At 41.2% G+C, this 22,921-nt stretch overlaps 1 protein-coding gene across 8 annotated transcripts in view; it reads left to right on the forward strand.

Annotated features, from left to right (window-relative positions):
* The window catches only part of pcnx1 (pecanex 1), a 37,358-nt gene that overhangs the window by 10,296 nt on the left and 4,141 nt on the right, over window positions 1-22,921 (forward strand). For 3 of the 8 annotated variants that reach the window (XM_085442600.1, XM_085442601.1, XM_085442598.1), the window contains exons 6-28: window positions 51-1,763; window positions 3,392-3,521; window positions 5,286-5,479; window positions 6,954-7,047; window positions 7,741-7,798; window positions 8,891-9,123; window positions 13,713-13,866; window positions 14,109-14,141; window positions 15,106-15,277; window positions 16,151-16,261; window positions 16,474-16,565; window positions 17,735-17,844; window positions 18,209-18,314; window positions 18,428-18,520; window positions 18,691-18,841; window positions 18,956-19,097; window positions 19,221-19,398; window positions 19,552-19,660; window positions 19,842-19,971; window positions 20,056-20,114; window positions 20,291-20,506; window positions 22,198-22,451; window positions 22,539-22,769. In XM_085442600.1, coding sequence (XP_085298726.1) covers window positions 51-1,763; window positions 3,392-3,521; window positions 5,286-5,479; window positions 6,954-7,047; window positions 7,741-7,798; window positions 8,891-9,123; window positions 13,713-13,866; window positions 14,109-14,141; window positions 15,106-15,277; window positions 16,151-16,261; window positions 16,474-16,565; window positions 17,735-17,844; window positions 18,209-18,314; window positions 18,428-18,520; window positions 18,691-18,841; window positions 18,956-19,097; window positions 19,221-19,398; window positions 19,552-19,660; window positions 19,842-19,971; window positions 20,056-20,114; window positions 20,291-20,506; window positions 22,198-22,451; window positions 22,539-22,769 — 4,763 coding nt within the window. Of the gene's footprint in view, window positions 1-50; window positions 1,764-3,391; window positions 3,522-5,285; window positions 5,480-6,953; window positions 7,048-7,740; window positions 7,832-8,890; window positions 9,124-13,712; window positions 13,867-14,108; window positions 14,142-15,105; window positions 15,278-16,150; window positions 16,262-16,473; window positions 16,566-17,734; window positions 17,845-18,208; window positions 18,315-18,427; window positions 18,521-18,690; window positions 18,842-18,955; window positions 19,098-19,220; window positions 19,399-19,551; window positions 19,661-19,841; window positions 19,972-20,055; window positions 20,115-20,290; window positions 20,507-22,197; window positions 22,452-22,538; window positions 22,770-22,921 lie in introns of all 8 variants that reach the window. The other 5 variants (XM_085442599.1, XM_085442602.1, XM_085442595.1 and 2 more) reach the window with 4 other exon arrangements.

Consider the following 22,921-nt stretch of genomic DNA (forward strand, 5'->3'; position numbering starts at 1 on the left):
AATTATTCTCAGTATTTTCCTCAATGTATATTTTCTTTGTATCCATTTAGATCTGCTCTCAGACACAAAGATGTACTGCCTCGTTCCCAATGATTCCTTCGCCTCCTTGCAGCCGTCAACCTCCTTGTGTCCTTCAGAGCTGTCCAGGGAGCCTGCTGATCTCTGTAACTCTGCTGCTTATCACTTCAGCCTGTCACACTCCTCCTGTGACACGGAGGTAACCTCTCATTCATCCATGCAATCTCAGACCTTCAGGAAGGAGCTCCGTTCTCGAGGTCTGCCACGGACCTCTAGCTCGGCAGGTTCCGCTTTCCCTGACCCGAGTCTGCCAGACTTTGCTCTGTATCCTCCACCCAGAAGAGGTGGCCTTGACCCTGTGCGTGAGCTGGAGACTGCCAGACCACACAGGCCAGGGCTGTGTGACAGAGATGGGGCAGACCCCCTGCACCAGCAGGACCAAGCTGTGCCCTCAACTTCTGGAGTAGAGTGCTACAGACACAAAGAGCAACGCAGGGTTGCTCGCTCAGCCTCTAAGGAAGCAGGGGAGAGTAGCTCAGGACTTTACCAGGTGGAAGGAAGTGGTGGTGGAAAAGCCTCTGGTGGAGGAGCAAAGTCCCAAGGAGGGGAGCGAAGTGCCGATAGCCTGAGGAGTCTGAGTACTCGCAGTAGTGGTTCCACTGAGAGTTACTGCAGTGGCACAGACAGAGACACCAACAGCACTGTCAGCAGCTTCCACAGTGAACAGACCAGCTCTACACATGTGGAGAGCCTGCTGTCACTTTCAGGGGATGAACGTGCACGGGAAACGGGAGAGACAGTATCTGCTCCTGCAGACGACAGGACTTCTAGTATTAGACCTCGAAGTCTCGGTAATCTTCCCTCCAGGGAAGCCAATAAAAACCCACATGCCAATGAGCTGACTGCTAAACAAACTGCGGACACTCAGTCACCTGCAACCCAAGAACTGGTGGAACCTGTCAAGTGTGCCGAAGAGCCTGGCATCAGGACCAGTGCTGATGGCTCAACAGGTGTAGCTGTCACAGAGCAGGAGCAGGTGAAAGACAACGTTCAACCAAACTCAGCTAACATTGTTCAGAGGACTTCTTCTCTATCAGCGGGTCGCAGTGGACGCCGGCGGACTGGAAAGAAAAGAGCAAGCAGCTTTGATGCCAGCCATCACCGGGATTACATCTCTACGCGTGCTATGGCCAAGCCCTGTAGTGCTGTATTCACTGGTGGTGGAGAGGATGACTCCAGTGATCAGAGTGAACTCAGCTGTGCCTCCAGTCTCCGCTCCACCAAGCACCTAAGCACAGACAGCTCATCTAGCACCACCTCCCGCTCCTGCCACTCACCAGAGAGCCACTACAGGGCCCTGAAAGCCAAGCACATTTCAGCCAACGCCTCCTCCTCTTCTTCCACCACAGTAAAACCTGAGACAGGAGTTCGAAACGGAGGGAAGCGGCGTACCTCCCGCCGTACTCCAAGCACAGGCAGTGCCAAAACACATGCCAGAGTGTTGAGCTTAGACAGCGGTACGGCTGCATGCCTTAATGATCCCACCCACCTAGGAGCTCCAGCAGGACCTCGACCTCTTACCACCTCCAAGTCAGATTTGGAAGCCAAAGAAGGGGAAGTCCTGGATGCGGCATCCCTGCTGGGTCGGGCCTCCCAGCTGGAATCAGTGACTCGCTCCAGAAACAGTCTGCCCAACCAGGCAGCTTTCGCTGAGCCTCAGGATGCTAATGCTGCTTCCCTACGGGGTATGTACCACACACTGAGCTCCAATGTACTGTACACATTGCATTCTGTGTGGTTTGCATTAGTGATGCATGACTAGTCTACTTTTTATGCTGGCAGACAGAATTAAGGGTTATTAGTCTGGTTTTGTTTTTACCTGCCTTGCAAATTGTTTACATAATCGCTGGTGATGGTTTGGATATGTATTGAACACAGTGAACATTGCTTCGCTGGAAACCTTTAGTCATATTCATGGTTTCTGGCACATGAAACAGGAGCACACTGGTAAAGTTGATCAACTTTAATCTGTTTAGGTGTAGTCGTCCAGCTGCCTCAAAATTGTGTGTGTGTTTGTGTGGGAGTGAGTGCGTGAGACAAGACTGCAGACAAGATGCTGTCTCTCTTGTTCGTTCAGTGTAGCCATGGTAAGTTACCATGGAGTGGCAAGCATAGTGTTCCCTGTGTAGATCAGTTAGCATGATGGCACAGTGTGTGCTTTGTATTGAGGTTAGACAAGCAGCAGCTCTCTTATTAGTGTAAAGCTCAGATAGTATAATAGACATTCCATACTCCACATTCTTCAAATTTGCAACCTGATCTCACATTTGCTCTGTCTGGGTTCTTATTTTTTGGCTTCTGGAGTGTACACCTCGTGGGATTGGATACAGTATTGGAGGCAGGATATGCCAGGGCATATGACTGGTTGGCTAGAAACATGTCATAACTTCACTATACACTGTTATATCACAGTCAGTCGAGGGATATTTATTGGTGTTATAATATAAGTCCGTGACTGCACTTGAAGTTATCAGTGGTGGTTTTTAGTGGAGATTTGGCCGATTTGGAAGAAGCCGATGAATTCAAACCCTACCTCTGTGACAAGCTTAAGTACTTTTTCAGTGAATAAGTTGTGCATTATTTATCATGCAAACAAAAGGCCACATTGGCTCATCTTGATACACTGGGTGGTTTTGCTGCTGCAGCACTCCTTGTTGACTTGCACCCAATGCTAACTAAATTTAGTAGGAGATACTTAAGTTTAGCTAGGAGCTGCTGTGTCATTTTGTTGCTTTTATTGCCCTTATCTGTTTGGCATACTTTTTTAGTCTTTCACCCATCGACCCTTGGAGTGTTTTATCTGATGGAGCATAAGACGTAAACAGGCTGTGCCTACTTAGCGGATGTGCTAACTTTAGCTAAAAGGAGCTGCTGGTCATAACAGATCAAGTAGCGCCGTAAAAGCAAAATTCATTGTTTCTGCCATCATCCTGCCTCCAGTTCCACATGACCAGAGCATGTGCTTGTCAGCAGAATTCATCAGATATGGTTTAAATACTGCACCTCCATCTTTAAAATATTTCACATTTTGGTATATATTGGGGAATATTTTCTTGTACCTTTTATTGTGACAATAAAGGTGTAGGAAGACAATTTCTTTAGAGAGTAAGATGCAGGATATGCATACCAGGTTCATTTTTCAGTGACTATGTCATTAATTTGTGTTTCGGTGTTGCTCTGTAACCGTTTTAAAATGTACCTGAAAGCAGCCATAACACACGGAAAAATCATGTCCTCGTGTCCACATAAAGCTCTCATAAAGAGAGGAAACTTATCCATTCTAACTGGCCAATGATGTCTCTCATCACGACAGCCCCAGGAAGTGAGGAGACGGTCATATTTCGCCGCGAACGTAGCACATTTCGTCGGCAGGCTGTGCGGCGGCGACACAACGCAGGGAGTAACCCCACCCCACCCACCTCCATCATTGGATCTCCTCTCAGGTACGCCGTGAATGGAGCAGGGGGTCGTTTCTATTGTTGTGTTGCCTGGTATGAGCATGTTACCAGGTGGCGCTCTTTCCTGTGCCACATCACCACCAATTTCGGTCTTCTGCTGTGCATGACATCAAACGGGACATCATTTATGACTGGACTGGTTTCTCCACTCTGCATGTGGTTTCTTTGGTCCTCCTTTTCTCAAGACTTCTCTCTTCCTCCTGTTGTCATCCCATCCAATCTTTTAAATTCCACTTGGAGTCCTTACAAATTCAAAGGCACAAGGCCACAAGATCTGACTAATCTACTTGGCTGACACGCCGTCTCCTCTCAGATGTGCGCATGATTTGTTAAGCAATACAGGCGCCCCGCTGTATCACATTGCTCTGCCCTTCAGAAAGAACTTTCTGTGCAGAGAGAGACTGATTATACTGATCATTAAAAAGTCACAGGTTAGGTCTGCAGTCTTTCCTGACATGATAAAATAATAATATGTGACGATAGAATGTTTTTATTTTGTTTGTTTATTATCTGTGATACTCCCAGTTGCTCTTCTCTAGATTTTAAGAGCCCAGTTTTGACAGTTTTTCAGCACACTGGACAAAGATGTTTTAATGTCCCCACCTTTTTCTTTTAAATTCAAGCTCTTTTAAAAAAAAAAAAAAAAAATGCCTTTATGTAATTTAATTCCAATGTTGTGGCTTGTCCCGATCACATCCCTGATGCAACATTTTATTCATTTTATTACATGGGCAAATCACATCTTTACACAAGTTTAGTAAGTGTCAAACTCAGCAGGTCTCTAGCACCCTTTATATTAGATCAGAGTACTGTCTGGAGTGTATTAATCTTTTCTGTGCTCCATGCTTCCCTGCAGAATACTACAAATGAACCGTTACTCCTCGGTTTGTAGAATGATTAAAAGGAAGAAAACCACTCAGAGATGTAAAGTAGCAGTTGTGTCGATGCTCAAAGAAAAAATATGTTAATCTTCCACTGATATATTTCTGTGGATGCACATCAGGTTCCTCCGAGGTCTCTTTAAACCCCCTCCCATTTACTTGTGCTCTAGGCAAAGCTCTGTTTTCTTTAATCTATCTTACAAGGTCACGTTGCTAAATGCTGAGCCTTAAGCAACAAAAGCAAGCGTGCAGCCTGCCAGGGGTCAATAAACTTGCAAAATCATTCCCTCTTTCACTGATTCCTCCACCCTTCACTGTCCCTTCACTCCCAGCACATTTTTACTTTATGTACTTATGCTCCACTAGACACCTTTGCCTTCTCAGGTAGTTTTCTTAATCCAACATTATAAGGGAAAGCAATTGAGTTTATTATTTTGATGAAAATCCTCTGAATTGTCTGCATTCATTAGTCTGATTTCTGTTGTTGTAATCAGAGGCCTGAATTTATCAGCTTCATTAAGGATAATCTCCATCTAAAGTTTGACAGGACATTCACGTCTTAGTAGATTTTTTTTCCTAAGAAGAATTAAAAGAATGGAGTTAGGTACACAGCTTTATAAATGATTGTAACTTGAGAAACAATAAGAAATAACTTCTTCATTCACAAGTCTAAACCATGTCTGACACCATCACAAAAAACGATTATTGTGTGAGGAGCAAAAATTAGTCTGTAGCCTCCGCATCAAATCCCACCATTTCAAAACTACACGTCATATCCTGCTCACCTTTTGACGTTATGTGCCAGCAATACCAACCCCTTGGACTCCACCACTCATTTCCTCCCCTTCTTCCCTTCTCCTCCCAACAGTCTTCAGGAGGCTCTCAACCAGGCCTCCCAGCCTTCTACTTCCCAGGTGAAAAGTCAGCCATCCAGAACCTCGTCCCAGGTTACAGTGCTGAGCGCTAGCGCGTCCCTGCTGGCCAGGAATGGAAGCGCACACCTGGAGGGTTCTCAGGACAAGGCCTCAACTGTTGGTGCCACCAGCTTGCAGGAGGACTTCGGTAGGGAGTTCATGAACAGAGCTGAGCAGTTAGGAAAGAATTTCTTTGGGGAGAGGTGACAGATCTGGTCATTTTTGTCATAAGACCTATATTTTGTGGTATTTTCCTCATGCTTGATTAGAAAGCTGCTGCTTGATATTTTGGATTTGCTCAAAGAGTTGTCGCAGATATGACCATGGCCATCAGTCATAGCAGTGCACTATTTTCCACAGTCGGTGGACTGTTGTAATCAGTCAAAGCCTGGCACCATTATCCATGCTCCATTTATCTCTGTGATATTGTGGTCTGTAGCTAATACTTGACCTTACTTGGATATTAATGTTACCTTATGGTCACATCATAGCACATACCCCAATGCTGACAGCACTGTAACAGATTGGTATAGATGTCTATACGTAAGCATGTCTATTTAAACACTTACATCAAGGAAAAGAAGGGGTTGTGTAGGGGCTGCCATGCACTCTTCACCAGAACCAGTGATGAATGGATTATTACTCCTGCTCATAATTGAACTAGAAGCAGATTACTTTTGTGACATGCTGCATGGTTTGTGTGTGTGTGTGTGTGTGTGTGTGTGTACACTTGTCCCGTTGTCTTGTCTGTATAGGACAGACTGAGAGTGGTCTGATGCAGGTTTTTATGTACTCTAGATGTGAAGGTGATTCAAAGAATACTCAAGTGAAGATGTGGTTTTTGGAACATCTGTGAACAACTAGATGAAGTATATTATCTTTCGAAATTTTTCAGAAAATTTCATCATGCCATGTCCTCCTGAGATCCCGCCTATTCGTTATGTTCTCTGTAGTGGACTAAAAAAAAAAGTTAAACTGAGAGATTTTTCTTTAACTTGGTTCTCAGGAGGATATGCGTTGCACAAACGGTCAGGTCCTTAACAGAAAGGACTTCAATAGAAATGGGTTGTAACAAATTCCTGAAAGTGATTTTTTTTTTTTTTTTTTTTTTGTCTTGCTGGAATCCTAATTTCTATCACTGAGAGTCAGAAAATGTACGTAAAATATTTTAAATGTCTAGCGAGGCTTTTTTTTTTTTTTTTTTTTTTAATTGCGTTTTCCCCACACTTTTAATACCCATTACATTCAGTGGATTCATACTGGAGGGTTTGGATTTGATAGAAAGGCTTAGTACATCTGTAATTTTTGGGTGGTGTTTTGTACCTCATCACAAAAAAGTGCAGTAAAACTACTCTGAAGCAACAGACATGTATTAGGAAAAATCTGACCACTTGTCAAGACTGAGCAGGAAATGAGTGACTTGCCTACAGCCACTGGGAGGAGGCACTTTCACTGCATAATCACATTAGCTCAGATGAATACAGCAATATTGTCAAATCCATCTAATTCTCCACATATAAACATGTAATTTAATGAAATTACTCCCACAGACGACGCCACTCTGTGCTTGTGATTTCCATGGACTGACTCTGCGTCTCTTTCTTTTTGTTGTGTGCCTCCAGGAAAGCTCACTCCCTCTTTATATGAGGCTGGCGGATGTGATATGTCGCTGGTCAATTTTGAACCTGCAACCAGACGAGCCTCCAATAACATATGGTTAGTATCAGAATGATCACCTGATTTGTGTAGTGGGTTTTTAGACGACGGGATACAAACCCTGAGCTTTTTGTGTTTTTAATCAGGAGGTAGCAGTTTTCTCTAAAGAGCTGCGAAATGATTGGTTAAACGAAAGCATCTACCAGTACCTCTAAGGTTTCTCGTGGGTGGATTCTGTTACCTTTTCTTCTGTACCATGCTAGACCTTTTTCCCTGGTTTCCATTGTTATAAAATACAAGAACTTTCTGATGGCAGTAGCTTCACATTTAACAAAATGCCACTGAAAGAGAAGAAGTCTTAATCTTCTCATTAAGCTTTGAAGGATTTAAACACCATAACACATGCCCTGATGATTTTTGCTTGGTCAGCATTTTTTGAGTTTTGAAATCGGATCACTTACCTTGATTTAAATTGAAATAAATACATTACTAACTTTGTCAAGTTAGCTTGCTGACCTTTTCTTGATTGTAGTGTTTTGCTAGTCGCTGCAGTGAGTTCCTCATGTCTCCAACGGTTATTTTTAATGGAACCCTAGCTTAAAAGGAAAACATGACTGTACAGTACAAAAACACAGCAAATTGCCTATTGGCTATTTAGTTTGAGGTCATCAGGAAATGAATCATGGTTTAATACAGTAATTGCAGCAGATGCTTTTCCTTCATCAGTGTTCTCATTTTCTTTATACCCCGCAGGGATACGGACTCCCACCTCTCCAGTTCTACCTCAGTTCGCTTTTACCCTCATGACCTGGTGTGTACCCAACCAGTGAGCTCCTTTTGGCATGTATGTTTGTGAAAAAAAAGGAGACTTTCACATCTCAAATGTCTACTTGACCAGTTTAAAATGGTTTTACGTGGTTATACAGTACTGTGCAAAACTCTCAAGCCACCTATCGTTTCTTTGTTTTGCTCAGGAAATGGGGAATAGGTGAAGCAATTTACAATTTGATACATGTGTGCAAATTCAGTACATAAGAAGAAAAAAAAACTGTTTACGTAATTCTAACAACCCTTAGGCAAGTATGTATCTGAGAAGGTTTCACCAAACAGTCCATGAATGAAAGGACAGATACATCTGTTAAATCTTTTCTCAGGTCTCAGCTGGAGTTTTTCTTATTTCCTAAAGACTTTGAGATTGTTCATCTGCTGTTAGTTGTTTTTAACCCTGCCACTTCTTTTCTTTGTCATTCCCTTTGCAGTTTTCATTATTAAAAAAATTTTTTTTAGGACACTTACCAGATTTTCAGCAAATAGCTCTTTAGGACTCACCCTGTTGTTGCAAAAAAGTATTTTCTGTCTGTTAAACTATTTAACTAAAGAAACCGGAACAAACTGTATATTTTGCAACAGGCAGGTGTCTCAAGGTACACTTTAAAATTGGCTCTTTGCTAAGTTGTTTGTTATGTGTAGACACAACACTGCTTTAACCTTTGAGATTGGTGCCTTTTTATGTAAGCCTAAAAGTTATTGCTAAAGAAGACTTAAAAGGTCTGGCTCTTTGAGAGCCAAACATAAAGACACAGGAGAAGGGTGGCTACAGACTTTTGCAAAGTACTGTATGTGCTCTGCTTCTTTTGCCAATATGCAACAAAGATGTCTTCAGTGGTGTTGTCTAACCAAGTATGCAACAAGGGCTCATAGGGTTTGAAGAGTGAACGGGATGTGATGGTGCAAGCTTTGACCTGTGTCAAAATCAAATATTTAATTGTACTAAAAGAAAATGTTTAATGCTGTTAAAGCTTTATTATTACTCCTATATGATCTCTTTATCTTGTTGTAATGTAATCAATTTCTTCTTTATTCCAAATCATGTCTTTTGGACATTTGTCTGATTGTGGGATAGATCTCCCTCCCTCAGATCCGTTTGAACCGTCTGCTGACTATGGACCCAGAGCTGCTGGAACAGCAGGACGGAGATCTGAGTCCGGAGCTTCAGGATGCACCACTGGGACAAGAGGATCCTGCGGGCTCTGCTGCAGCTGGGAAAGCGAAGCAGTACTACCGTCTGTGGCTTCTCCCCTACCTGTGGGTCGGCCTGCACTTTGACCGACTTACCCTGCTGGCGCTGTTCGACAGGTAGGGCTTCACATCAGGTCATTTCCATCTGCTTCAGCTTTATTTTTACAAAGCACCATTGGTGACCTCAATGCAAATTTTAAATTCGGTGTGTCACGTGCATACTTCATCACAATTTAGTCGGACTCAAAAATACTGAATGTTGGACTTGTCTAGAACTTTTCTACTAGAAAACCGGTTTGTTTTTTAGATAAATTAGATTATTTAGAAAATTGATATTTCTTTTTATGAAATGTCTGCCTATCACAGCATGAGCCATTTATTTAATCAGTTCCAATTAAATTAAAAAGCAGGCCAAGTGGGTTGCAGCAGTGTCTGACTAATGAACGAAAAGAGATCCCCTAGTTTGAGACTGACATTTCTCCTAGAGCATTCGGCTCCTTAAGAACTACCTAACTGTATTTCAAGCACATACTAGAGATGGCACGATACCACTTTTTTATGTCCGATACCGATACCGATATCATAAATTTGGATATCTGCCGATACCGATATGAATCCGATATAGTGTTTTTTAATCAACAAAACTGTTTTTTAAAATATCTTGCTGCATTTTGCAAGTCTGCAAGTTCATACTCAAGTTTAAAACAACAACTACACTAAAGCTATTTTGTTATACCTGTATACAAAAAAAATATTTCATAGTTCAGCAATACTGATCAATCTAATAAACTTAAACCTACACCATCCTCCCTATTCTGGTATTTTAAAGAGTACTTAGCATAAATATTAAGCAACCTAACTAATAGGGTTCCAACTCCCAGCAACAACAAAAATAAATAAATAAAAAATAGGGAACCACCCCTCACGCGCCACCTCATGATGCTTAATCGACGTAATCAACCTTAATTTGATGCAGTGTGAAAAAAAATGCACAGAAATCAATTATTTTTCAAGAAATATTAAATAGATTCAACATCTTTCTTCAACAAAATTGCAGACTGCACAGATGGTACCTTCCCAAAGGAAAAAGTACTATAGCTTACTAGGGTATATATATTAGACTTAATAGTCACTATATACAGTAATTGACTTCTATTCATTTTACATCAAATTAAAACTTTGTGTGTCAGATAATTATTTATTAAAAGCTAGACATTTTAAATGAGAATAAGAAAGAAAAGTATGTCTTTGTGCCCCCTTTTCCCAGTTAATGCCCTATCGGCCCCCCTGGCTAAACTTTGCTAGATCCGCCCCTGCACAGTTACCAGCGTCAGCTACGTAGAAAACGATCCTGGTGTAGAAAGTAATATTAAATAAATTCTAACAACAGCTTATCAAGCTTAAACGTGCTGCTGTTGTTCAGCCGCTGGTTTCCTCTTTCTGGTGCAAAGTGGGCCAAAAACAAAGACGGACTCGCGACAGAAAAGCCGATCAGCTGATCATTTAAGCAGTTTCACGATTGAAGTAGCAGCCGGAGAGCGAGAGGCAGTCGCTCGTTAAGCTTAACGTGGGAATGCTTTACAAACATTCAGAGATGGACTTACACACTTGCTTTACTTCTCTCGGGGATAACTTTGTCGGAGATGAAATGCCAGGTTGCTAGCGAAGCTCCAAATGCTATCCAGACCACAGGTCCCGCATGCCACAGCCGCTCTATCACGTGATGCATACTGCTCCGACGTGCTAACGTTCTGAGGTGAGTTACGGCGTGTTGCAAGTTTTGTGAGGTGCTTTCGTGATATTTAATGGATCGGATTACATTTTTTATTTTTCTCCGATATCCGATCCAGTAATTTAGGTCAGTATCGGACCGATACCGATACTAATATCGGATCGGTCCATCTCTAGCACATACATGTATAAATTTTCCTTAAATGTCACCCATTGCAGGATATTTTGTGCCTGCTTTTGAAGAATAAAGTGAAATTCAATAGAAATAATTTTTGATGTTACTTTGCTTTATAAGTGTATACCTGAAATTGTCTCAGCTTGCAAAAACATCTATCTGTGCATTATTAGCTGAGGTTTACTAGTCCAAAATACAAAAAAACAGGCCTTTATTTAAATCACACAAGAAGCCTTTAATTGAAACAAACAAACAAAACTACAATCTGCTCTCCATTGTCCAGTCAGAATTACAGCATTACATTCACTACTCAAAGAGATCAACAGGTTAGCTTGTGTTTTACGGTTAAGCAGAGTATTGCACCTACCACACCTGTTTCCACTAAGACAGGGATGACCTTTGCTAATTTAATGCAAAGGTAAATGAAACACAGCATGTGCAAACAAACTGTAAAAATGTCTGAACAAGCTTGGAGTGAATCATTATGGTCATAGCATAAGCTTTGCTAAAGCACACCCAGATCCTCACCGACATGACCTCTCAGGCTGCTACACCTCATGTAACAATTTTAGATCAGAGTTTTTACTTAATAATAGAGATGGCAAGATACCAATATCATAAATTTGGATATCTCCTGATACTGATATGAATCTGTTATAGTCTATTTTTTAACTGTTTGTTTGTTTTTATGTGTTGCTGCATTTTGTATTAGTTCATATACAAATTTAAGAGGACAAAGCAGTAAAGCTATTCTAGCTAAAGCTATTATACTTGAATGCAAGAAATACACTGCACCCAAAATATATCTCAGTCCAGCAATACTGATCTTTTTATTTAAACTTTAGCACCATTTATCTGTGACCGGCATCCAAACATCCATCCTGAAAGTGGGCAGCTTTATGCAGAACTTTAAATCTAAGTATATAAAGTAATATTCAAGAAATTAAAAGTGCAAATTTCAAAAACCCTTTTGGTTCTGAAAAACAAATGAAGTGCACTATTAGCAGACAAAGGCAGTAGCTGCCCAAACCCTAAAAAAACAACTAAAAAACATTCTTGTAATAACACATTTGTTATTGTACAGTACCTTTGTACAGTCAGACTTAGCAATGACATCGGACAGACGTCCGAGCTCCAGATATTGGTTGTTAAGCTTAACATGGGAATGCTTTCCAAACATTCAGAGATTAACTTTTTTTTTAAGTTGATCTCGCACACGCTAGCCACGCAATCACGTGACGCACACTCCTCCGTCGTGCTAAGGTCATGACCTGGGTTATACCATGTCGCAAGTTTTGTGAGGCGCTTTTGTGATATTTAATGGATTGGGTTATTTATTTATTTTTTATTTCTCCCCGATATCCGATCCAGTAAATTAGGTCATTACTGGGCCAATACTGTATATCAGATCGTTCAATCCCTGCTTATTAACAGTGCTTTTGTTGTGAAACATTTTGTAGCAACAGCTTGGTGGGATCGCTTTGTTTGTTTTGTTTGCCGTAATTTTTAATTTGTGTTGATTACATTGGCTTTATACTGCTGTCAGCTTTTGTTGTGAACATTTTAGGATGTTAGATATTAAGTTTCTGTCGTAAGCATTTTTGTTTAGCAGTTTCCTGCAAAAGTCTTGTCTTCAAATAGTAAACTCAAAAGCTGTTATGGTAATCGACAGTACTGTGCTAAAGTCCTGAGCCAAAGTCCTGAGCCACACCTTATTTCTTTATATTTTGTTTCCAAAGTTGAATTGAGGAATAGTTCTCCAGGCTTTCTGAAGGTCGTTCAAAGTTTTTCTTTGGACATGGGATCCTTTTCACTTCACGTTTTTATTTTTATTTTTTAAAGCCAATTAACATTGACCTCTGAATCATTCAAGCATTGTGTGTGTTTACATAACAGAGAACATAAGAGGCCTTCCTGCGATAAAGATGATATTTGACGACAACCCCATTCCCTAATGACAAGTTATGACACCTCAATATCTATCAATGAAGACTATGTTTGAAGTTTTTCCCAAGTGTAGCTGTAGTAAGCTGTACAGGCAGAGATCACCCTCAGTAACCCATTGATTATGTTCTGGAAGGAGGCCAGACAGAAATGGCTCTGATCAGAAAAGAGAAGAAAGGGTTAACCTTGATTAGCTTTTGGCAGCAGCTTCATTTTTCATCATGACAATTATCCCAAACATACTGCCAGGGCACTAAAAGCATACCTGGATGGAAAAACACACAATGCAACACCTTTGGTCATGGACTGGCTTCCCCAGAACCCAGACCTTAAGAATGCATGCCTAAGAGAGTTTTTGTTCTTTTTCTTTCTTCTTCAAAAACAGGATAGCTCAGGACTTTTGCACAGCACTGTTGTCAATTCTGTTTCTGTTTCTGGATCCAGCAAGAACATCAGCCACATTGTTAAGTCTTTGAAAATAAAATCATTCATCTTGCTTGGGGATTTGGAGTCTCTGCTTTCTATCACTTGCCTGTAATTATCTCTATGTGGGAGTTACTCAGTCAGACTTGTCTAGCTGTAAGCTTCTCAACAGCAGCAAGAAGAATAACCACAGTTGGCAGTGAAAGAATTGATTTATGATTTGTTGTTTTTTAAAGCACCACGTGGATCTCTGCAGTCAATATTATCCTCCTAAGTCGCTCCAGTTTGCTGACCCATCACCACATGCTGCCAGTTTAAATGGAGAGCTGTTGACATTATTTATTTGTTGATCCCAGTCTTTGGAACAGTTTTTTTTCTTCTCTGTTAAATCTTCCAAATAATTTTTGAATTGACTTTTTCCCAATTGTTACAGGAACCGTGAGGTTTTAGAGAATGTGTTGGCAGTGGTGCTGGCTGTCCTTGTGGCCTTTCTGGGTTCCGTGCTGCTGGTTCACGGCTTCTTCACTGATATCTGGGTCTTTCAGTTCTGCCTCGTCATTGCAAGCTGCCAGTATTCCTTACTAAAGGTGAGTAGCTGGGTGTACAGGACTCAACCTTAAAGTGCAACAGAGGAGCACTGCTGCAAAGAAGCAGTTTAAAAGCTGCAAAATGTGTTAGGCATGCCTGCAGAGGTTTGTTATGCCTTTAAGGGAATAGCTGGTGCAAAAATAAAAATGATTTATTTCTTTACTTAGGAGAGTTTGTAATAACATGTTCGTACGAGGTATGTCAACATTATCATTTTAATTGTGCCTTTCTTTATCGACAGAGTGTTCAACCAGACTCCTCTTCCCCTCGTCATGTAAGTATGTCATTTGCAAATCATTAGAACAGGGAGACTTATTGAGAAATGACATCAAAACAAGATATTAAATGGATTTTATATAAGAAGTAGAAAAAGTAGAAAGTCAGTAGTACTTTGAAGCTCTGTAGTTATTATTCAGCAGCTTTTTGTTGCTTTGTTGTGGTCCTGAAAGATGATGCTGCTCCACCCCCACCCCCCCACCCCTTCCTTATGAGCCTGGGTGTTCCTCCCTCCCTTGTGTCAGTGGCCTGCTCTGAAACGGTGTCGTTTATTAATGCAGCTCATACTCAGCTGCAGGCACAAGCTTTAAATAGCTGGTCAGAGTTTAGACCACAGCTCACTCTCTTACTCTTTGTCTCTGTCTCTCTCTCTCTCTCTCTCTCTTTCCCCCTGGGTGTCCTCTCATCTCACCTCAAGGACTTTATTCCTTCCCATTTCTCGACATTTCGGGGTGGGGAGATAAAAAAAAAAGTCTTTTTAATCTGATTGGTGGTGCGTGAGCTGTCGCTGCCTCCCAGAGTAGAAAAGCAGGACATCTTATAGCCTCTTGGGTTGCAACCTGCACGCTGCAGATATGCATCCTCCTTCTCCTGTGAAACCTTACACTTGATACTATTTCTGTTTATACCTGTGTCACTCTCCATGGGGCTGATATAACACTGATGCCTTTAAAGAACGATTGTTAGAATGATTGTTGTATTACACTTGGCAGTTACTGTTTTTTGCTGTTATCCAAGGTTTAAAACAAGTGCGCACGCTAGCATTATGGCTTTTTATCTTGCTTAATAAATACTATGACAACAGACAATTGTTATTTAGAAAGAAAAATGTAAAACATTAGGATTTCTCTCCTTTTTTTCTTATTTTAATACACAGGGTATGTCTTACTGAGCTATATTGAACCACAAAAAAAATGTTTCTTTAATGATCCATTTGTATCCTCATACCCTTGTCCCTGCAGGGCCATAATCGTATCATAGCATACAGCCGGCCTGTCTATTTCTGCCTGTGCTGTGGCCTCATTTGGCTTCTCCACTACAGCAGCCTGCGGACCACTTCCTCTCGCTTCACCCTGTATGGAGTCGCACTCACCAGCTCCCTGGTGCTCACCTCTGCCAGGGACCTCGTCATAGGTGAGTACACTACCTTGTTACTTCTTTGTACTCTGTGAATAACAATCAGTGTTTAAAGGAAAGTCAAAGAGAAACATGCCAAAATGCTAAATCCTGGATGTTTTAGAAGTGATTTAATGAAAGGGGGTGACGTAGCAAGACAACTTTGAGCAGCACAGTTTGGGTGTGTATGTGTGCGAAAGCTGGAGGCTGAATCCAGGCCAGGAAATGCTTTAAAAGTTATAAGTAAACATATTAAGGGCCCTAAAAAGTTTGCTTATCCTGCAAGTGGCCATAAGCACTTTATCTGATAAAATATTAATGACTAAATAAGGAACTTTCAAGGCTGACAAAAGCATTTTTGGAAAAATTTATTGAGAATATTAAGAGTTAAATTTCAGGACTCATCTGATGTAGAATTCCTGGTGTGAGCAGTAATAACCAAACAACCCAGCAGCTATCATGAAATGTTGAAAGTGTTTTAAACTATGGAAGCACTGACAAAATAGCCCGAGTTCAGAAATCTCTAAAGTAATCCAAATGGTTCTAACGTTTGCCACCATTAATAAGATGTATGAAATAGGTTTCTGGGATCTGATCCATTGATTTTGCAACAGTCATAAAGTGCAGACTGTGTGTGAGCAACAAATCTCTACTAAAAACAAAATTTTTCTTTTGGTTTATATAGATATTAAATGCTCCTTTCATCAACCCATAATCAATAATTATTGCTGCATTGTCTTTGGAGACGTTGCTGTACACTATTAGGAACCAGTAATATTTGAAGTGAGCCTCAGGGTATTGTTTCCTGTGTGTGAAAGGTGATTCCTGCAAATTACAGAATTATAGGATGATAAATGTGTTTAATTTTGCTTTGCTTGCTTCTCCCTGCAGTCTTTACTCTGTGTTTTCCCATCATCTTCTTTGTGGGGCTGCTGCCACAAGTCAACACGTTCGTCATGTATCTCTTCGAGCAGCTGGACATCCATGTGTTCGGGGGCAATGGTGAGTAACTTTTAGATACACAACTTTTCTGCAGGGGTGACTTTGACCTCTACAGGATGAGACGTCAGCCACTTATCCACGTTGCTTTACCTTATACATTATGATATACCAGGCATCATAAGAGGCCACTGTGCTGATTTCAATTCTGCCTGCCCTTGTTGCTGTCAGTTTGAGTGCTCTCATTGCTGGCATCCTCCCTGTTCCCTTTGCAGCCTCTACAAGCCTTCTGTCAGCACTGTACAGCATCCTGCGCAGCATCGTCACTGTCGCTCTGCTTTACGGCTTCTGCTACGGAGCTCTGAAGGTGAACGCAAACAATGCCTAATAACGACTAAACACAAAGTGCAAGTGACGCTCAAGGAGGAGTGTATTCTTGATCTATAATGTTAAAAATACAAAAAAAAATGTATTTTGTTGAGGTGGTGACAATAAATGGAAAAAATAAGAAGTACCTGATTCTTGTTCTTGGCGTTTGAGGAAAACATGAATGATTGTGTCGAATTTCAGTCCAACTAGTTGTTGTCAACATCACTCGACACTAAAAACTGTGATGCTCAGTTTGCAGTAGAGAATTTATTGTGGAATCACCAGGATACACTACTTGATATTTATTGTCCTAATTCATTATCCTTTAATTCTCCATGTCTCCTCGCTTCCCTCACTTGCTTCTCGTCCTCCCGGTGAGGATGGGAGAGAGATGTGATGAAGAGACACATCCATAGTTGAGTTGTTATGAGCTATACGAGTTCTTACTCGTATAGCATCAGTTTTAATCGTTGTATTGATGTTTTGCACATCTGAATTACCTTTAAAACGGTTAAGTACAAATGTCCATAAAACGTATTTTTTATTCACATATATAAGTAAAGTATTACTGTACAGTATACCTAACTACATAAAGGTGTGGGTGTTAAATATAAAAATAAAAAATAAGACTAACTGTTGCTTTCCGTGATGCCAAACCACATTGCAAACGTGTTAGATTTAACACATGAAACAAGAAGGTATAGAGACTCTCCCTATGTCGCTATGTTCTGTTATACTGGCTGCTGGTCTTTATCCATAGCACTACAAAGTAAGCCTCGTGGGAATAAGCTGCATCACATGTGGAAGAGCAACATTTAAAATTATGCAGATGTAGTCTATGCCACATATAGGCTACATTTGTTCTTGCTCACTCCTAGCTTCTCCAGAAGCCTCTTCTCTATGTTCTTTTTAATCTGCTAAAAGATCTGTCATAATGTTGGAGGAAGAGATTTGTGGGTCATGGCAGGATAGAGGATACACAGAACCATAATTTAGCATATTGAAAAGAAGCTATTGTCAGGATTCGTCTTGGACTGTTTCATGGTAGTCCATCCAGTAGTTTTGGAAACATCAGGCATCTACATGAACAAACTGTATGTGTAAATATACCAGCAACATAAGGTCAGACACCCAGAAGTGTGTTAAATCCTTGATACTGTGTTTCAGGAGACCTGGGAGCCTCATCACATCCCTGTGCTATTTTCTGTATTCTGTGGCCTCTTGGTGGCAGTGTCTTACCACCTGAGCCGGCAGAGCAGTGACCCCTCTGTCCTCCTGTAAGTTTACAGACATGCACCACAGCTTTGATTTGTATTAAAGCAAAATTCACATATTACATGATTTTTAAAACCAAAACTGGTCCTAATGGTTGGATGGGTGAAAATGCCTTATCTGGTTCAAATAAGGATTTTCCATTAACTGCTTCATCCGTTAAGAGTTAAGTGTGAACTTTCTACTCAAACATATTCTGTGGATTATCTTAGATATGGATTTCCTGAAATCAGTTCAAATAGCTTAACACTGCTTCACCAAATAGTTGTGTTAACAGATGTTGACTCTGCGATCCTTCTGATTGTATAATCCCTCACAGGAGGTTGATGGCCTTCAAACCGGTAATATTTTCATCTCTTTGATTTACAGCTCACTGGTACAGTCCAAGATTTTACCCAATTTAAGAGACAAAAATCCAGAAGACCCCCTGTCAGAGGTCCAGGACCCTCTGCCAGAGAAACTTAGGTCTTCAGTGGTGAGTATACATCAATTTTAGTTGTTAAAATTGTTGCACAGTTCTAATTTTCAGTCTAAAATAGTTTTTTTTGTTTCTTTGATCCCTTAAGTGTTTCTTTTCAAATGTTTTAGAATGAGCGTTTGCAGTCCGACCTGATCGTCTGTGTGGTCATTGCTGTCCTTTACTTCGCCATCCACGTCAGCACAGTATTCATAGCGCTGCAGGTACAGTCATTTCTTTGGTTTTGAATACAGAAAATCAAATGTAATGTGTGCTGTATTGTTACATTATATATTCTTTTAACACTCATGATGATCCATGCAGTTATTTTTTCTTGTTCTTAAAACCAGCAAACACAAACTGTAAGCATTATTGCATCTCTGTGTTTCCGCAGCCTTTCCTCAGTTATGTCCTGTATGCTCTGCTGGGGACGGTGGGGTTGCTCACCCACTACCTGCTGCCTCAAGTTCGCAAGCAGCTACCCTGGTACTGCTTCTCTCACCCTCTTTTAAAAAACAAGGAGTACTACCAGTTTGAAGTCAGGGGTAAGTACAGTGAATTTGAGTCACATGGGGGAAATCAGAAAAATAATTTTTATTTAGTCTTTTTCTTTCTTCATTTTCTTCATCATCTCAAATGCTCTTCCTCTCTTTTGTCAGATGCAGCACATGTAATGTGGTTTGAAAAGCTGCACGTGTGGCTGCTGTTTGTGGAAAAGAACGTTCTCTATCCACTCGTTATTCTCAACGAGCTCAGCGGCAGCGCCAGAGAGCTGGCCAGCCCGAAAAGACTCGACACCGAGTGAGGACTCCGTTGTTTCTCTTTGTGACTCTTTCTCTGATTTCTATCAGCTTTTTAGAGTGATGCAAGTTTGAATGCGTGGTACTTAAACAAAACAAAAAATGTTCTTTGCTGTTGCTCCAGAATCGGCGCACTGATGATCACAGTGGCAGGCCTGAAACTGCTTCGCTCCTGCTACAGCAGTCCTACCTACCAGTATGTGACGATCCTCTTCACTGTCCTCTTCTTCACCTTTGACTACCGTCAACTGTCAGAGACGCTGTTGCTTGACCTCTTCCTGATGTCTATCATTTTCAGCAAGGTGAGAGAAATGTATTTAAATTATTTGAGTGAATATTCTGATTAACTGCAAGACACATGCATACATATCATATCACAGGTGGATGATTCATATTACTGGTTTCTTGACTGTTTCTTTCTGGGGGGGGGGTTTGTTTTGTTTTGTTTTTTTAAGATGTGGGAGCTGTTCTATAAGCTGCACTTTGTTTACACCTACATCGCCCCCTGGCAGATCACGTGGGGTTCAGCCTTCCACGCCTTTGCTCAGCCCTTTGCCGTGCCTCGTATCCTTTCACTGCTGTCTCTTATCACAGCATACTATAGACTGAGTCAGCAGTTTCTTATGTTGGTCTGCAGCACTGCAGTAAATTCTTCCTGTTATAACATGTTAAGTGTTTTGTTTTTTGAGGCTGTAGTTTTTCTTGTAGCAAGTTGTCAAATGACCTTGACCTGAGGCCTCATCAGACTCTGCCATGCTGTTTGTCCAGGCTGTAGTGTCAGCAATCTTCTCCACCCCCCTCAATCCCTTTCTGGGCAGCGCCATTTTCATCACTTCTTATGTCCGTCCTGTCAAGTTCTGGGAGAGAGACTACAAGTGAAGAGTTTTTTTGTTTTTAAACATTTTTCTGACACTTTCTTGCACTTCTAAAATGTGTTGCTCTTTTCCGTTTTCTTGCAGCACTAAAAGAGTGGATCACTCAAACACTCGACTGGCCTCTCAGTTGGACAGAAATCCAGGTGACGACATGTCTTTTGGTTAAAACTGTAACCAGAGAATTGCTTGCTTAAATGTTGATATTTAATTGGGGCAGACTTAAATCCTCATTGTGTCCTAGTGATCACACTGGTTACACAATAAAGCAGTGACGTGTGATTTATTAATGTACTTTACTCCTTCCTTCATCTGTCCTCAGGCTCTGACGACAACAATTTGAACTCCATCTTCTATGAGCACCTGACCCGCTCCCTGCAGCACAGCCTCTGTGGAGACCTCCTCTTGGGCCGCTGGGGAAACTTCAGCACCGGGGACTGTTTCATTTTGGCTTCTGACTACCTGAACGCGTTGGTGCACCTCATAGAAATTGGTAACGGCCTTGTTACCTTTCAGCTTCGAGGGCTGGAGTTCAGAGGTGAGGAGATCCATTTGTAAAAAGTGTTGAACCAGCTGTTGCAGGAATTCAGTCACTAATTAATGACAATTAATTATTAACAAATGCGTTGTAGTGCAAGAACTGAAGGTTAAAAGAAATTCAGAAAACAGGTGTTTCACTACAGCTAATATGATCAGTCTTATTTGTTTCCAAGTAGAATCCCAAGTGACTAAAATATTATAAACAATCTTCAAACGTAACCTTATTTGGGTCTTGTCAACCTAACCAAGATCATGTGGTCTAACGTTTTGTAAGTGTTTGTAAAAATGTATTTTATGACTTTTTAGTGTACCTCATTAAACATTATTTTCAAGTGTCAGGTCAGACCTGTGGCCCATATCACATCTCTCCTTTTACTCTTCACACTAAACAGGCTGTATGTATCGTTCAGTTAGTTTTAGAGCTTGGACAGCTGTGTCAACATATTCTTTATATTCTTTGTGTAATTATTATTTTGTCTGGTCTGACCTCTGTTATTTACAAGATTTTTATATTTCCACATGAACAAAAGTATTGTCCCACACCTCTTAATCTTATAATTCAGGCCTTTTCAGTCCCATGGCCATAAGTGTATAATATTAAGCACCTAGCCATCTGTCTTAACAAACGTTTGTGGGTCATTCTAAAGAACTCACTGGTTTCAAGTATGGTACTGTAGAAGGACGTCACTGCTGCAGCAAATCTTTTTGTGAAAGTTCTTCCCTCCTGGATTTTCTACAATCAACTGTAAGTGTATTATTGCAAAGGGGAACCGTGCAAGAACCACAGCAACTCAACCATGAATTGATGACATGAAGTTACAGGGTGGGGTCGCTGAGGCATGTAATGTGTAAAAGTTGCAAACGCTGTGCTGACTCAGTAACTGCAGAGCTCCAAACCTCCTCTTCCATTACGATCAGCATGAAAACTGTGGACAAGGAGCTTCATGACATGAGTTTCCAAGGCCAAACACTTCCTGTAGGAGTAATGTGTAGGTGGCCCAGTATGTTTGTCCATGTAGTGTAGCAGCACAAAGTTAACTTTAAAATTGTGAAGCCAGTTCCCATCGTAGATCTGCCATAGAGCAAAATAAATGTGACACGTATTGGCTTTCAAGTGTGTTTGGCATTTCATAGATCTGCAGTTTCAATCTCCATTCATATTTGTGCACTTGTTTTGTTTTTTGTTTCTTTTTTTTAAGGAGGTCAAACTAAACCCTGAGAATTATTTACAAGTACTACTTGAGATATTTCATCAGTGGCATTCCACTGTATTTGTTTAGTCATTCTTATCTCCTTCCCAAACACACCTGGTCGTGCTTTATCATCAGCGTGACTTTGTTTTATTCAGCCTGAAGCTTTGTGCTGCAAATAAACCTGCTGAAACATTAGCTGAGAACATGTGACGGAGTAAACGTTTTATAGAATTGGAGGCACACCCCAAAGCATGACACTCATCACCAGTTTCTGTCAGCAGCTTTGTGTTTATTACAGAGCATCTTCCTTCTGCCGGTTTATTGGATTAATGCTCCAATGATAAAGTGATTAATCAACGAGTTAGTTAACAGAAAATTATAGGTTGAACTATTAATGATAATCACGATTCTCTCACTCGTTGCACTTTACCGGACTGAACTGGAACGGACCTGTGTCCCACACAGCATCAATAACATGCTGACTTTTCCTCCACAGGAACTTACTGCCAACAGAGGGAAGTCGAAGCCATCACTGAAGGGGTGGAGGAAGATGAGGGCTGCTGCTGCTGCGAGCCAGGCCATCTCCCTCACATCCTATCCTTTAATGCTGCCTTTGGGCAGCGCTGGCTGGCGTGGGAGGTGCTGGTCACCAAATATGTTCTGGAGGGCTACAGCATCACTGATAACAGCGCTGCCTCCATGCTGCAGGTGTTCGATCTACGCCGCATCCTCACCACCTACTATGTCAAGGTTTGTGGGATGACACGAGAGAAGAATGTTTTAGTGCAGTGTGGGATTTCTAAAAGTTCTAAATGCATCATCCCTTTCTGTGCTCAGGGTATCATCTACTATGTAGTTGCTTCTCCTAAACTGGAGGAATGGCTGGCCAATGAGACCATGAAAGATGGCCTGCGGGGATGTGGAGAGAGGAACTATGTCGATCTGGATCCCACTTTCAATCCCAACATTGATGAGGACTATGACCACCGGCTTGCGGGCATCTCCAGGGACAGTTTCTGTGGTGTCTATCTGGGCTGGATCCAGTACTGCAACTCCCGAAGGGCCAAGGTAATAAGGCCTTCAATTCTGCTTGTGGAACAGTTATTGTCCCCCAAATTGCAGCAGGCTATTGGTCTTTTTTCCCCCCAGCTGTACAAGCAAAGCATATTTCATTGCATTGTCACAATAAATAAAAAAATATTCTAATAGCATGACAGTGG

This window comes from Copadichromis virginalis, linkage group LG19 (genome assembly GCF_057382275.1).
Source record: "Copadichromis virginalis isolate Kocher_CV1m ecotype Utaka linkage group LG19, C_Virginalis_male_GT1.1, whole genome shotgun sequence".
Classification (NCBI taxonomy): domain Eukaryota; kingdom Metazoa; phylum Chordata; class Actinopteri; order Cichliformes; family Cichlidae; genus Copadichromis; species Copadichromis virginalis.